The sequence below is a fragment of the Spodoptera frugiperda genome, chromosome 4 (assembly GCF_023101765.2).
Source record: "Spodoptera frugiperda isolate SF20-4 chromosome 4, AGI-APGP_CSIRO_Sfru_2.0, whole genome shotgun sequence".
Lineage (NCBI taxonomy): Eukaryota > Metazoa > Arthropoda > Insecta > Lepidoptera > Noctuidae > Spodoptera > Spodoptera frugiperda.
The window spans coordinates 9,063,942-9,078,591 of NC_064215.1; the positions used below are offsets into that span (position 1 = coordinate 9,063,942).

The window sequence follows — 14,650 nt, forward strand, 5'->3', positions numbered from 1 at the left end:
CTGTCGCAACCGCTCTCGCCATTAAGTTGGCCGCCGCCTGGTGCGACCTCCCGTGCGCTAACACTAGCGTATCGTCGGCGTAACAAATTACGCCGACGCCGTTCGGGAGGTCGGTGCGCAGCACCCAGTCGTAACCGATATCCCACAGGAGCGGTCCCAAAACCGAACCCTGTGGAACACCGCGCGACATCTCTCGCCGTTTCCATTCGCCCTGGTGACCGGGGTATATGACATACCTGTCTGTCAGGTAAGCCTCGATTATACGACGGAGGTAGGTAGGCACCCGGTGATACCGGAGTGCCTCCAGTATGCAGCTCCAGGGTAGGGAGTTGAAGGCGTTGGCGATGTCCAGAGACACCGCCACTACGACCTTACCCCTGGACACTGCAGTCCCCGTCGTGAGGTCCCTTACGCGCATGATGGCGTCCACCGTGGAGCGCCCTCTGCGGAAGCCGAACTGGCCGTCCGCGAGGTCCGGCCCAATTCCGGACAAGTGCGCGACGAGGCGGTTCGAAATTATCCTTTCGAAGACTTTTCCCACCTCGTCGAGCAGCACAATGGGCCGGTACGCGGACGGAGAGTCCGCAGGGCGCCCCGGCTTCTTCACGAGGACCAGTTTTCCCGTCTTCCACTGAAGTGGGAACTGGCCCCTCTCCAAGCATGCGCTGTAGAGACCTATTAATCGAGGCCCGAGAGCCTCCGAGGCCAGGACCCACGCCTTGCCATGTAGGCCATCGGGTCCTGGGGCGGTGTTCTTGGCGCCCATCCGGCGCACCGCCGCTCTCATTTCTGCCTCGGTCACCTCCGGAACGATGTCGTCGTCGTCGTCACTGTGGCCCGCATTGGGCACCGCAGGGGGCGGAGTCATGGATGGAGGGGTGAAACCCCTCCGTAGTCGGGGGAACAAGGCGCCGACTACTTCCTCTACGACCTCTGGCCGGAGACTCTGAGTCAGCGGGGGAGCCCAGGTGCGGAGCTTATCACGCACCATCCGATAGGGGCGCCCCCATGGATCTCTGTTCAGAGTCTCCAGCATCTGCCGGCGGGCTTCCTCCTTAGCCCGCCAAATCTCCGCTTTGAGGGCGGCCTTCGCCACCTTGTACCCCTCGTACAACTCCGCCTCTCTTACCTCCGCGTCTGGAGCGCGGATACGGAGCCTGCGGTGCCTCGTGTACCGGCGGCGCGCAGCAACGCACGCATTGCGCAGAGCAGCCAGCTCTTGCGACCACCAGTACACCTGGCGCTTGCGCTGACCTGGCCGGACCCGGGGCATCGCCACGTCACATATTCTGGACATGGCGTCCTGGAGCCATCTTGCCTCCTCGTTGATGTCGGCAGGCCTGTCCGGTGGTATCACCCAGGCCTGCACGATTGCGGCTTCCAGGAAAAGCTCCCGGTCCAGCTGTCTTAGCGCCCAACGCGGGCCACATGGGGCCTGTCTGACTGGCGGGTCCGCGGACTCGGCGGAGACGTTGAACCGGATATACCGGTGGTCGGAAAACGTCTCCACCTCCTCCATAACGCGCCAGTCAACAACACGCGGTGACAGAGCGGGGCTGGCGAACGAGATATCCACCACCGACTCACCCTGCATCCGCACACACGTGGGGACAGAACCCCGGTTCAGGACGACTAGGCCTGTCTCCAGAGCCCAGTCTTCCACCATCCTACCCCGAACGTCAGTGAACCGGGAACCCCAAGCCAAGTTTTTGGCATTGAAGTCCCCGAGGACAAGCACGGGGAGGGAACGGAACCCGACGACGACGGCGACCAACTCCCTAAGGGAGTTGTGGAACTCGGCGAGAGTTCGGTTCGGAGAGAAATACACGCCCACCACAGCGATCTCTCCGAACCGTGCTGCAACACAACCCCGGCCTCTCCGAGCGCTCTCGAGAGTCGGGGTACCGGCGGCGGCCGACGAGATGATGGTCACCGAGCCGTCCAAGTCCGCCACCCAGTGATCCCTGGGCGGGACGAAATACGGCTCGGAGACTACGGCGACATTGATCGACCACTGCGCCATGCTCTGGAGCAGGAGATCCTGAGCAGCGGCGCAGTGGTTAATGTTCGCCTGGAGGAGGCGGAATGGATTCATTAATGGCAATCCATTACAACCTCCCCCCTGGCGGCATTACAGCCGGCGGTGGCCGTGGCGGCAGTGGCAGTGGCGACTGCCACGGTGGCGGCGGCGGAAACGACGGGGGCGGCGGAGGGCCTACCCTTGGCCCTGGGTTTGGTAGGCGGGGAGCAGGCCTTGCTCCCGACCCGGTGGTTGGCCGGCTTGCCAGCCGCCGCACATGCGTCGCAGTGCAGCGGGGCAGTGCACGAGCCAGCCTTGTGACCGGGCTGACCGCAACGGAAGCAGCGGTCGCTGCGGTCAACCTCCGAGGTGCATTTAACGCTCACGTGGTGGCCCACGTGGCAGCGGTAGCACCTCAGAGGCCGGGCCTCGAGCAGCTTGACCTGCGCCGAGACCCAACCCACCAGGAGCCTTTTGCCCTCCTTAATTTTTTTGGCCGCTGTGACGGGGCAACTCACTACCACCGTGCGCAGCCCCGAGTTGTCCGGACGGATGGTGCCTGCCTTGACCTGATCAGCAGGGCACCCTCCCGTCCTGGCGACAGCGGCCACCACCTCATGCTCCGTCACGGAGTCGTCCAGGCCCATTATTCGCAGATCCAAGCACTTAATGGGCCTGGACACGCGAACCTCGTCCGCACCGAGACACGCCCGAAGCCTTTCGGCTAAGGCGTCAGCGGACGGGCCGCTGGTTGCGCCGGGGACCTCCAATAAACGGGCTCCTGTTGCGGTCGCTTTAATAGCGAACCCGTTAGGGGCCCCGAACTCCGCGGGAGTCACCGCCCCCTTCAATTTGGCGAGGACGTCGCCATATGTCATGCCCCTTTTCACCGCATCGGGCTGTAATGTAATCACTACAGCCGCGGTTTTGGGGGCGAGAAGCAAGGCCGCAGCGCGCTTTTCTTTGCGCTCCTGCTGCCGCCGCTGCCGCTGCGCTTTCTTGCGGCGCTTTCTTGCTTCTTTGGCGACTCTCCTCGCCTCGCCGACGACCTGCCACTCACTGCCGTCTGGGCCCCTTGCTGTCGGGGTAGGCGCACCTGTGGCTAGGGCTTCAGCCTGCTGAACCGCAGCACCCTTTCTCCTTTTTTTGCGTCCTGAAGACGCGTTCGCCGCCGGTGTAGCTTGTGCCTGCACCGCTGGGGGTGCTGGGGTCCTCGTTGGAGGAGCCGCTCGTGGCCTCGCCACCGTTTGAGCACCGCAGCCAGTCTGACCAGAGGAGGTCGAGGACCTGGCCGCAACAGCCGCGTATGACCTCGAGGTCGCTAAGCTCGAGGCCGCTAGCGAGGGACGAAGGAGTCTGCCCTCCAGCACATTAAAACGCTGCTGGAAAGCAGCCATCTCCCTGCGCATCAGACCGAGCATATCGGGCTCCGCCGAGGGTTGAGGATGGCTTCCTCGGCAAGCGGCTAGCTCAGCCTTGGTGGACCGGAGCTCGGTCTCCAGAGCCACGTTGGAGGCGGATAAGCGCGCCAGCTCTTGCCGCATTTCGGCCAGCTCCTGGTGCACTTTTCCCGCTGAGGGGACTTTGCACACATCAAACACCGCCGCCATTATTTGAGCCTCCATCGACTTTATCTGAGCGGCTTTGGTAGACTGGGATTTCTTCCCAGCTACCTGGCGGAGCGCTTCTCTGACGGTTTGGCGCAGCGTCCCAGTGCCGCGCTCGCCTTCCATACCGTCGGCGTCTGAGACCTCCTTTATAGAGGAGTCTGAGAGGGCGCCACTTCTTGGGGTATCCTCCGCGGCCGGACGCTTAGCCGGCTTGGACCGCGCAGTGGCTGACAGCCTCTTGGCCTTTCCCCTGCCTCTACCCCGCGCAGTCGTGGGGATTTTAGGAGGCGCCGGGGCCTCCTGCGTATTTGAGGACGAGGACAGTCCTCGAACCTCCTCCGTCCTGGGACGCTTGAACGTCGATCTTGTCTGGCGCATTGAAATGACGCTCACGCCAGACACAGATGACGAGTCGGACTCCGAGTCCGACCCCTTCCGACTTGGGGCCCGTGTGTGGGACTTGCCGGACGAGACCAGCGCCTCCCCACGGGCACCAGAGCCACTGGGGCTCTCTGCCACAACAACTGCAGGTGAGCTAAGCTCACCTGCTCTCTCCTTCTCTGGTGGTTGTTCTTTTAAATTTATGTTCTCCATATAGTTCCCACGAGTGTGGGGGAAATATTCAGTCCACCCAGGCAGTGCCCCCTGTACCTGGGTAAGTGTATATTTGTAACCCAACTAGAGGGTCCACCGGTCCCCTAGCTGGGGGTGCGCTCGAGACTGACACTACTCCTCAGCCACGCATACCCTCGCCGCGCACCAGAACTTGGTATTGAAGGAATTTTTTATAGAGGTTATCTTCCTCGCGGTCCGGGCGACCAAGCCAAGACCCTCGTCCCGTTCAGAGTCATAAAACATGACCATGATCTCTTCCCGGGTTACGATGTCAACGGTTGCAATCGAGGACAACTTGTGCCCCGATGCCGCTCGTTGGCAGGGTGAGTGCACAACGAGCACCGTCCTTGCCTCTCCGCCACGCTCTCTGCTAGGTTCAGAGAGACGGGCGGAAAGACGCTCCTTCAGAGGCGCAGGCCATGTGTCAACACAAAGCCGCCTTCAGAACCCATCTCAGGTTCTTCCGCTCCGTCCAGAAATTCGCTACAGGCAATAGCCACTCCAACCCTATCACCCCCGTTAGGGGGACTATCGCCTGTACCCAGGGTGCACCACGGGGAGGTCTTCTGGCACCGCACCCCAATACAATTATGCTAAGCTATGTGAGAACAATGTAATACAGTCAAAGCGACAGAAAAAGAAAATAACCTAGAGGACAATAAAAATTAATGCAGTCCGGAGCTGACCAGTCCCAGTTGACAGCGCCCGTTCACGAACATGACACGTACACCAGCACCGCCCAACTCAACCATGTTGCAGGGAATCGAGCGATCCAATGCCCGTGCCACCGCCAATGAGACTTTTGAGTGAGCATGACAACTCCAAGCTGACATAAATGCATTCTACTAGTCTAATTTGATTTCAGTTAATTACAGGGCTCTCACATTTACAATAATTGTATAAAGTACAGAACACATCGAAATAACATGGTTATATTACTACATTTTTTTCGTTATCCTGTGGAGCCGGACCAGCTTGCCTCCAAGCATTTTTATCTTCTATATAATCATTTACTTTATAGTATGCTTGTACATGTATCCTACTAATATTATAAATGCGAAAGTTTATATTTTTGTTTGTTTGTTACTCATGCAAAACGGCTAGAGGTATATTATGGTATGGAAAAAACACATAGCCACTTATTTATTTCAAAGGATCGTCGATAAGCCGCTAGCAGAAGCAAGTCAAAAATATTTTCACCCAAATATCAAGGACATATCCTATGTATGATAACATGGAATCATTTTCGAGAAAAAACTCATTACGAAAATATCTTGAGGGTGAGCTTACACTTATAAGATAACCTTTCTTTTAAATTAAACATCTTACCTTTCGCCTATACGGCTGGTTCGCCTACACATGAACCATTTACTCCCTAATCAAGTACAAGATAAAAACAAATTAGTAGGTACTAGATACTGATCCGGAGCTGCGAGACTACCTAGCGGGTTTACCGTGGCTCCGGCTCGAAAAGCAGAAGTAGGAACGGGGTGGTTTGTAGGCACTAAGAGTCTGACACACCCTCTCGCCTCGCCCAAGGCGGAAGAAAACATTGGATGATTATCCCCCCTTAAAAAAACGACTTCAGGGAAGACGGTAGCACAGTGGTCACTTGCTACCGTGCAACTTGCACAGTGAAGCTTATGGGAGACATACGTCTCCCTAGAAATATGCCGTAACAGGCATGGTAGAGGACTCGATACCCCTTTTCGGTTCTGAAGATGGTCACTGGGGTGGTTTTAGTGAGTTCAAAATCCCACACGCTCTGGTCTATCTCCCCAAAAAACTAAGCGCCTTTTGAAGGTTTCTCCTCATCATCAAATAAAAAAGGTAGGAGATAGGTACAAAATGAAACCTAAACTTAGCTCACACAACAATCCTAGATTGACGTTTGATTGCTTTGAAGCTGTAGATAGAGCGGCTAATATCTAAAACCAATCTATGTTTATTAACCACCCAGGTATCGACATTGGCACTAACCAAATTGGATTACAGTAGTTTCAATTATTTGCTTGGTTTTGCGTCGGTTGTTCTAGATTACGGTTTACGGAGGTGGAAAACTTAGATTTTATTGGATTAACTCTTAGGTAAAGTAAATTAGTTAGGAAAAACCTCCATCTATGTTTTCTGTACGCACATCAAATATCAATAAAAGATAAAATTAGGTAAATAGAATTGAATAACATTTTCAGATGACATCAACATCAACAGCCTATTAGTGGCCACTCCTGACCAAAGCCTCTTCTCGCATGTAGAAGGTTTTAAGGATTAATCACTATGCTTGCTCCATGCGGGTTAATTTTACATTCTAATTTGAAATTATAAGCCCAGGTTTCCTCAAGAATACAATGTTTTCCTTCAGCGTTTGTCAATGGTATCTAAATAATCTTAGAAAGCACATATAACTCGGAAAAAATCACATTGGTACTTGCCGTTGGTAGTTTTCGAACCCAATAGGATTGCACAAAATCACCGCTCCTCTTTAGTGGACAGATTTTGTGTAATCTTATTGGTTAATATTTATAGACAGGTAACCTGGACACCCTTTGCTACACTCCGACCGGCAGCCTTATACTTATACGTCTGCTTTACCTACAATCGCCAAAAAAAATCTCAACAATTCAAATGTAACACTATACATAGGTACCTACGTACATTGTCTAAATTACAATAACAAACACGACATAAAGCTAACAGAGCGCTGAGTGAAAATTATTAATAAATAAATAAAGGAAGCTCGCGAGTGCGGACTTAACTAACTGAAATTTGGTACTCCAAGTATTTAAACTAGGCAATTATGTACTTAGCTAGTTGCCTAGGCGAATGATTAAAGTGCCGGTAGTCTAATTAGGGAGTAATGCTAGTAAGTTTCGTATTAAAATTGTTACTTGACAGCGGGTGGGTTGGCAATGGTAAACATACCCTATTACCGTCGGTATATTAGGTACCTACTTTATAATAACGTTTGTTAGTACCTATTGTAAATTAATTGATTATGCAGTAAGATGGTTGATTCGTTATTCTTGGACTTTTCCTTAAGTCAAATTAGGAAATATAAAATACCTTCGTCTTTTTTTAAAGGGGAAAATCATCCAATGACTTCTCTCGCCTTGGGCGAAACGAGAGGGAGTGTCAGATTCTTACTGACTAAAAACCACCCCGTTCCTAATCCTGCTTTTCGGGCCAGAGCCCCGGTAAACCCGCTAGATGATACCTACATCTACGTATTAGATAAGTAAGTACTACGTTAGTATCTAGGCTTCTAGATAACTGAAGGAAATGTACCTATAAACTTGAGAGCCGCAGTATGAGAAGGATGATTCTACTACTCTTACTCATCTACCCTTCATAGTCCTATCAGATAATTGGACAAACCAAACAAGGAAGCAATAAACTCCAATCAAATTCGTTTTACAAGTACCCGCCGTAAAATAAAGCTAGCTACGAAAATGACACGCGGTTTCAGTCGTATAATAAAAACGTGGACATTGGTTGTTTGTTGGTATCTCGTTAAAAAATACTTAAACATTTTAATGGTGAATGATTTAAATTTTAATTCAGTTTTAGTTCAAGTTTTTATTTAAAATAGAGGTTTAACTTTCACTGTCAGTTTGACAGAATGGCTTAAGTAAATAGCTACTTCGCAATGTGACGGTGGCAAGATAGCACACGGCCCACCTGATGGTAAGTGTTTATCAAGCGTTCATACGCTTGCAACACAACAGAACCTGTAATTCTTTGTGTTATCTACTGTCTGGGGGTGATGGTACCTAAATAATAAAAAAAAATCTATAATAGGTAACATTAGGAAAACCAGTAGTACCTAGGCTAAGAGCCTACACAATTTTTCAAGTTGGATACTCCTAAAAAAACATCGATCATAAATAATTTTGGACCTTGATATAGAGTGTGAAATGATTTTTATCCAATATGGTAGCCTGAGGGCCTCTGATAGCCGCGCCAAATCGACCGAATTTATGTCACCAGCAAATAACCGCGAAAATTACGCGCGCTTTCTGTAATGGCTGTCCAAATAAACGTTAACCGTGTGTGTTAATCCGATAATAACCTGACGATCTGTAGTTATACAAGTGACCTAGATATAAGGTGTCGTGTAGGAAGATTATCATATAGTTAGGTAAAGGACATTTTATTATATCTTTCGTGAGACATAATAAATTATTATGTTATCGGCTAACTCATGTAACTGTTTGACGAGGAACTCGACTAGTTTCAAGCCATGCTAGAGGGTCATATTCATGAGCAGCATTCCGCGACACACGACGCGGCGATTGTCGCGCGCTTGTACGAGTTTTAATATTATTATGTTTTCTAAGTAATGATCCCTCACTTGATACCTACCTACCAATATTGAGTTGCCCACCGCATTAATAAACATGGTTCTTTATACTTTCAAGTTACGGATTAGGTTTATATTATCAGCTGAGTTTGACTGATTAATAAATAAAACTTTTTTTATATAACGTCACGCCTTTAATCCCCGAAGGGTTAGGCAGAGGTGCACATTATGGCACATAATGCCAATATATACCCACATTTCACAAGTTTGTAAGTCCCATGTAATAGGTGGAGAGCCTATTGCCATATACCTCAATAAATATACGATACCTCATAAATGAAACAAAACTTATAAATAGACGATAGATGCGCCTACTCAACATACTATAACTTGAGTGTAGACTGAGACTGTTCGTGACTTGAGATGTCAAATTATCGTGACGCGAAACATGGAGTCAAAGCATTTTAAATGAAATTAATAATTACAACGAAATAGATCATTATTGATGATGATGTCTTGTTCGACGCCTCATTTTTGTTTCCAATAGACGCACCATTGGTCTTCTTATTCTCTACTACAGCCTTATTTTTTGTTATAATTTCTAAGAAATACTTCTTTTCCGTTGTAATAAATAAGACAAACACTGTGACCATTAATTCAAAATTCTGAGAAGTAGCAAAGTAATAACAGTCGCTAAAAATAAGCCTGTATTATGTACAATGGGAAAAAACAATAACAATGTTGTTAACAAAATCAGAAAAACGTTCTAGAATGAAAATATGTTCCAAGCAGCGCCATCTAGTTGTCACATAGAGAACTTAAAACAATAACCAGAAACGCAACGGTCAAAAACTAAAATCTAACAACCCGGAGACTATTTTAAATAAGTACTAGAAAGCTTTTTTTAATATAAATAGTCACATACGGAACAACAATTTGTGGATCACTCAAAGAGTGGTTCAGTGCGAGAATCGAACCCGCGACACGTTGCGCAATAGCCCAGCAGGTTGCCCAGCCAACTGCAACAACCGTGCAGCCTGTAGAACTCATATTTGTTTCATTTTTAAATTAAGGGGATGAATTCCATAAAAATTAAAAGAAAACCACAATGTATGCCCAAACTTTATTGAAAAACCTATAGTATAAATATAATAATAATTACATAGTTCTGTATACCATAATAATATACTTAGATCTTTCAAACATTTACTTACAAATAACATTTCACTCGTCAACAATTCAATGAGGAGATGGTGTATTAATTCTAACCTACTCAGTACTTGGTATGGCTTTTAGGGATGTTGATTTAAAACATCAATATATTGCTAGCTTTAGAAGCCTTTACTTATCACTCTAGCTACCTATTCCTAGCTCACACATTATCATTCTTGTATTTCCATTGCAACATCACAGTTTGAGATGACAGAGACGATCGGGGATAAGTCTCTTAGACTATTATCTATTGGCGCCCAACAGGGACCATGGCTACCATCCCTATTATTCACTCAGGGATAGTGACAATTGTATTCTACTTTGCCAACTAAGGTAGTAAGCATTTAACAAGGGCAGCAACGCTCTCTAAGAGACCTGAAACTTTTAAATGGCGGTCTTCAACCCGTCTGTCAAGAGCATAGATCAAAACCTCTCATGTAAATGAGACTTGTAGTTAACTCACTTGACTTGTGGTTCGTGACGTCATATTGTGACAGTCCATTGCTGGATTGCTGGATTGTCACGATATGTTGACGAGAGAACCCTGTTGGGCGCCAATACCAATATTCTTGCTATCTTTTCACGTTTAAAAAAATACTTTTAGTTCAAATTGCAAATGAAATTTATCATCAAATCTGCCGTTAATCTGAGATGACTGCTATGCCTTCTACGCATTATTCTTATAAAATATACAATAATAACCCTACTTACTAATCAACCAGTAACCAAACAACACACACACTTGCTTTAAATCAACATCTTATTTGAAAAAAGAATGCAATGACGTTAATTTAAAAAAAAACCGTTACAATATCTCAGTTCCAATTCCAATTCGCAAATAATATTTGTAAAAGACTTTCAAAATATACACAGTAAATTCAGTACTTTTGGAGTTCAGTTTTGTAATTTTATATTTCAGTATAATTATAATTATGTATTTATCTTAAATATAGAGACCCCTAATTCATAAACATTTTACAATAAACAGATGTTACAATTCGTTGAATTAAACTTAGCTGGACAGTTAGATAATAGACACATGAATGATTGTTATAATGAGAACGATTGTGTCAGAATTATGCGCAAGAGACGCCATAATGTTTTGCAAGTGGCGCTAGTGAGAATTAAAGCCTTTACCCCTTAGTACGAGTTAGCTTTGCGTTGAACGAAAACAAAACGAGAGCGCGTTCGGCGTTCTGATTGGCCGGTGCAAATGAACTAACCAATCAGAGCGCCAAACGCGTTCTCGTATCGATAAGGGTACTGTTGTCCAATAGAAAAATTTACTAGTGTCAAATCATTGGACATTGAAATTTTGACAGACAAACAGGACATCAAGCTGTTTGAGCGCCATCTAGTGAGACGAAGACGACAGTCGTTGTTAAGACTTTTTTACATAAACTCATATCAACTTGTACGTTACATAATAAAGTTGAAGAGTTAATTTGAATGGGAAAATATAATTTTTTCATGGTTGTTTTAAAGTTTTAAGTTAAACATTAATGTTTTTTCTAGGTGGATATTACTTGTTTATGAATAAAGGGGTTGAATTATATACTTTAAACAAAAGGCTGCTTACATGTTAGACTCAGATTACTTAGCTACTATAAGGAAACGAAAATTTATATTTTCGTTTCCTTTTATACTACACGAGAAGGTTTTTAATTTCGTGAATAATGTAGCAATTACATTTGATTTTACATTATTAAACTTAATTGTATATCAAATAAAAGTCTATTTTCTATTTCTAGTTGCTTAGATTTCAGCAATTATTTACTTTTGACCTAATAGCATTAAATCTAAGTTTGAAAATTGATTGTGTTTTAGGCTGAATTTTATTTAATGTTGGCATTCATGAATTACCAGTTAAACCTAACTTTACTACAAAATGAAGTGTGTCAGTTACCCTTAGTACGAGTTTGATTTACGTTGAACGAAAACGAAACGAGAGCGCGTTCGGGGCTCTGATTGGTTGGTTTATTCGAGCCGGCCAATCAGAGCGCCGAACGCGCTCTCGTTTCGATTACTTTAAACGTAAAGCAAACTCATACTAAGGCTTTTCAATATTAAACCAAAACTACATTTACATAACCAATATCAATATTTTTTTAACATTTAATATCCTCTAATATGATATGCAAACGATAATAATTATAATTGGATAAAATAATTAATTCTGATTATACTTAAACTTAGATATTTAATATATTATATTACCTAATAATTTATAACACTAATATGAGCCAATGCAATCACTAAGTAATAAATGAATTCGATGAAATAATGATTTCTTCTCTATTTTTGTGTAGATCAATAAAAATACTGGACATAATCTATTTAATAAAATCAAAAATAACGCGAACGTCTTGCGTGAGCGATCTAGAAGCGAACGCGAAGCGGTGTGGTACGACGCGGTGTGACCAAGCCAACTGATCGCTTCGCTTACCACATCCTATATGCGGTTGGTCACGTAGGCCGCGTCAATAGATTTTGACAGTTTGTGCATCGCCTTCGCGTCTAGATCATTCATGCAAGACGTCGCGATACGGTTTTGCATTGAGTACTTTCTCCATAACTATAATGGAGATTGTTTCAATATATATTTTCTATAGTATATTGATAAATCAAAAAGTAAGTGTCCAATATTTTTATCACTATGTTTTTGTTCATCATTCCGATTATTTAAACTTTTTTTTCTATGCAAAATAAGGCAAATTCGAAATAGACAGTTTTGGAGACATGTGTCTTTTAATAATTTCAAAAAATCTCTTAAAATTATACTTTTGGAATTACTAACTAGCATAGAAATCACATAAAAAATCAATGTAATATTATAACTGACAGAAGGGATGATCCATTACATATAACATTCTTATTTTTTTTTAACTGGCAAATTGTTTCAAATTGGATCTTATGGCAACACTGAATTGAACTGTTTTTAAATGCTTTTCGTATAATTTGATAGACAATAAAATTAGGTGTAAGATAACAGATTCTATTTAGACTGCAAACTTATACTTACTCAAAATATTCCTTATTAATAATAGGTATTCAAAAATACTAGTAAAAATATAAAAATAACAAATACATATAACATGATAGAAAATAAAAATAATCCTATTATAAATCAACTACAGTACTGTCAAAGATATGAAAAATAAATTCTATATTGTATGAAGAAAATACTTTTATATTTTTCTTTTGTATTTAATATTGCTCTTTACCCTTAGTATGAATTTGCTTTACTTTAAAAGTAATCGAAACGAGAGCGCATTCGGCTCTGATTGGTTGGTTATTTCGAGCCGGCCAATCAGAGCGATGAACGCGCACAGCAAACTCATACTAATGGTACTGTTCATTTACAAATTGGAGCATTTCCAGTTCAAACTAGTTATTTAAGGCAATGTGGTGTGATACTAAACATAAACAATATTATCAAACAGTTGTTCATAATATCCACAAGTTTTATTTATTTATAGATGAAGCAGCAATTGTTTTAAGTCCTCAAAAGTGGTATATGTAAACAAGAAGAGTTTTATATAATTGTCTCTTAATGTAGGGATTCTCTTGTCATTAAGGTCTATTTTTAATTGTATTTATTTTGATTATTGATGTTTTTTTAATAGAGTAATAAATAGTTTTCCTTATTAATAAGTTAATTGCTGTCATCTACCTGTGAGTCATTTTATTTGGATGTAAAGTTTGTGTATATCGGACACATTTCAACAGATTATCAAGAATGTTAATGGTCATCGACCTTGAATACTAATTAATATAATCATCAGTATTTTGTATATTTGTTAGATAAATAAAATAAACTGACCATATTTATGTTAAAACATAGTTGTAGAGCCAAGTTTTCTTTAGTGTGAAAATTGAAAATAAAAATGATCAAAACAACGGCAAGTTTTTGTTTACTTTTTAACTCAACTTGTTTTTGTTTCTGACTTACTTCAAAACAACTATATTTTAACATAAACAACAATGTAAATAATAACGAGTAACCATTATTACATTCATAAACCTTTCAATATTCAACATTTCTTATTCAAAACATTTAACAAAGCTTGTCATCTCTCTAACCAAACAGAGCTCCACAATTAGAACATCTTCTGTTTTTCAAAGCGAGACAACATAGGATCCCTATAGGGAAGAATAGTATAGCACATAAGATACCCAGGCAAGTGAAATCATCTTCGAGTATGCCAACTCGGCAGGCTGGGCACGCTCCTACGGCAATAATAGGGGGTGGAATGATAATACTTGTGGCTCCATAGTTGGGCACAAATCCCGTACCTGGAGGTGGGGGCACTCCATACGGGGTATACCCGGGCGGGGGAGGCGGGTACGGCGCACCCGGGGCACCAGCCGGCTGCGGGACAGGCCCTGAAAACATAGCATTAACAAATTACTCATAGCAACCTAACTTTCGTGTTTACCAAACGAAAAACGGACAAAACAACAATCGTGGCCATCCGCTCTATACAAATACACAGGATATCTAAGCCGATTATGTATAATAACGCCGAATTGCAACATTACGCAGTATAATCGAACAGCTTATCTTTATTGTGATTCATTCACAAATAAGGTTTCTTACAAACAAACTTATTTCGCTCCTACCTGGCAAGACGGTGGCCGAATATGGTGGTGGTTGCTCAGTAACTCGTGGCTTTTCCATATTGTTAACAATTTGACGCCTCAGGATGGTTTTACAAAGTGTGTTGAAAGAATTCTTTTACACAAAAACTAACAAAACTGCGAGTTGAGTTGAGTTCACAAACCAGCTGTCAAGTGTCAAAAGTCAACAATAATGTTGCCAACTTGGGACTTTGTGACTGACACTTGATTGACTTGACAGCAAATGGCGCGACGTATGAAAAATTCAGGATA

The 14,650-nt window shown here is 44.1% G+C and overlaps 1 protein-coding gene across 1 annotated transcript; it reads right to left on the reverse strand.

The window, feature by feature from the left end:
* Positions 1 to 9,656: 9,656 nt before the first annotated feature.
* On the reverse strand, positions 9,657 to 14,567 carry LOC118272683 (brain protein I3). Its single transcript, XM_035589317.2, has 2 exons — positions 14,381 to 14,567; positions 9,657 to 14,143 (listed from the first exon to the last, which is right to left on the reverse strand). Exons 1-2 carry the CDS (start codon positions 14,436 to 14,438, stop codon positions 13,836 to 13,838), a joined length of 366 nt encoding a protein of 121 aa, XP_035445210.1. The 5' UTR covers positions 14,439 to 14,567; the 3' UTR covers positions 9,657 to 13,835.
* Positions 14,568 to 14,650: the final 83 nt, after the last annotated feature.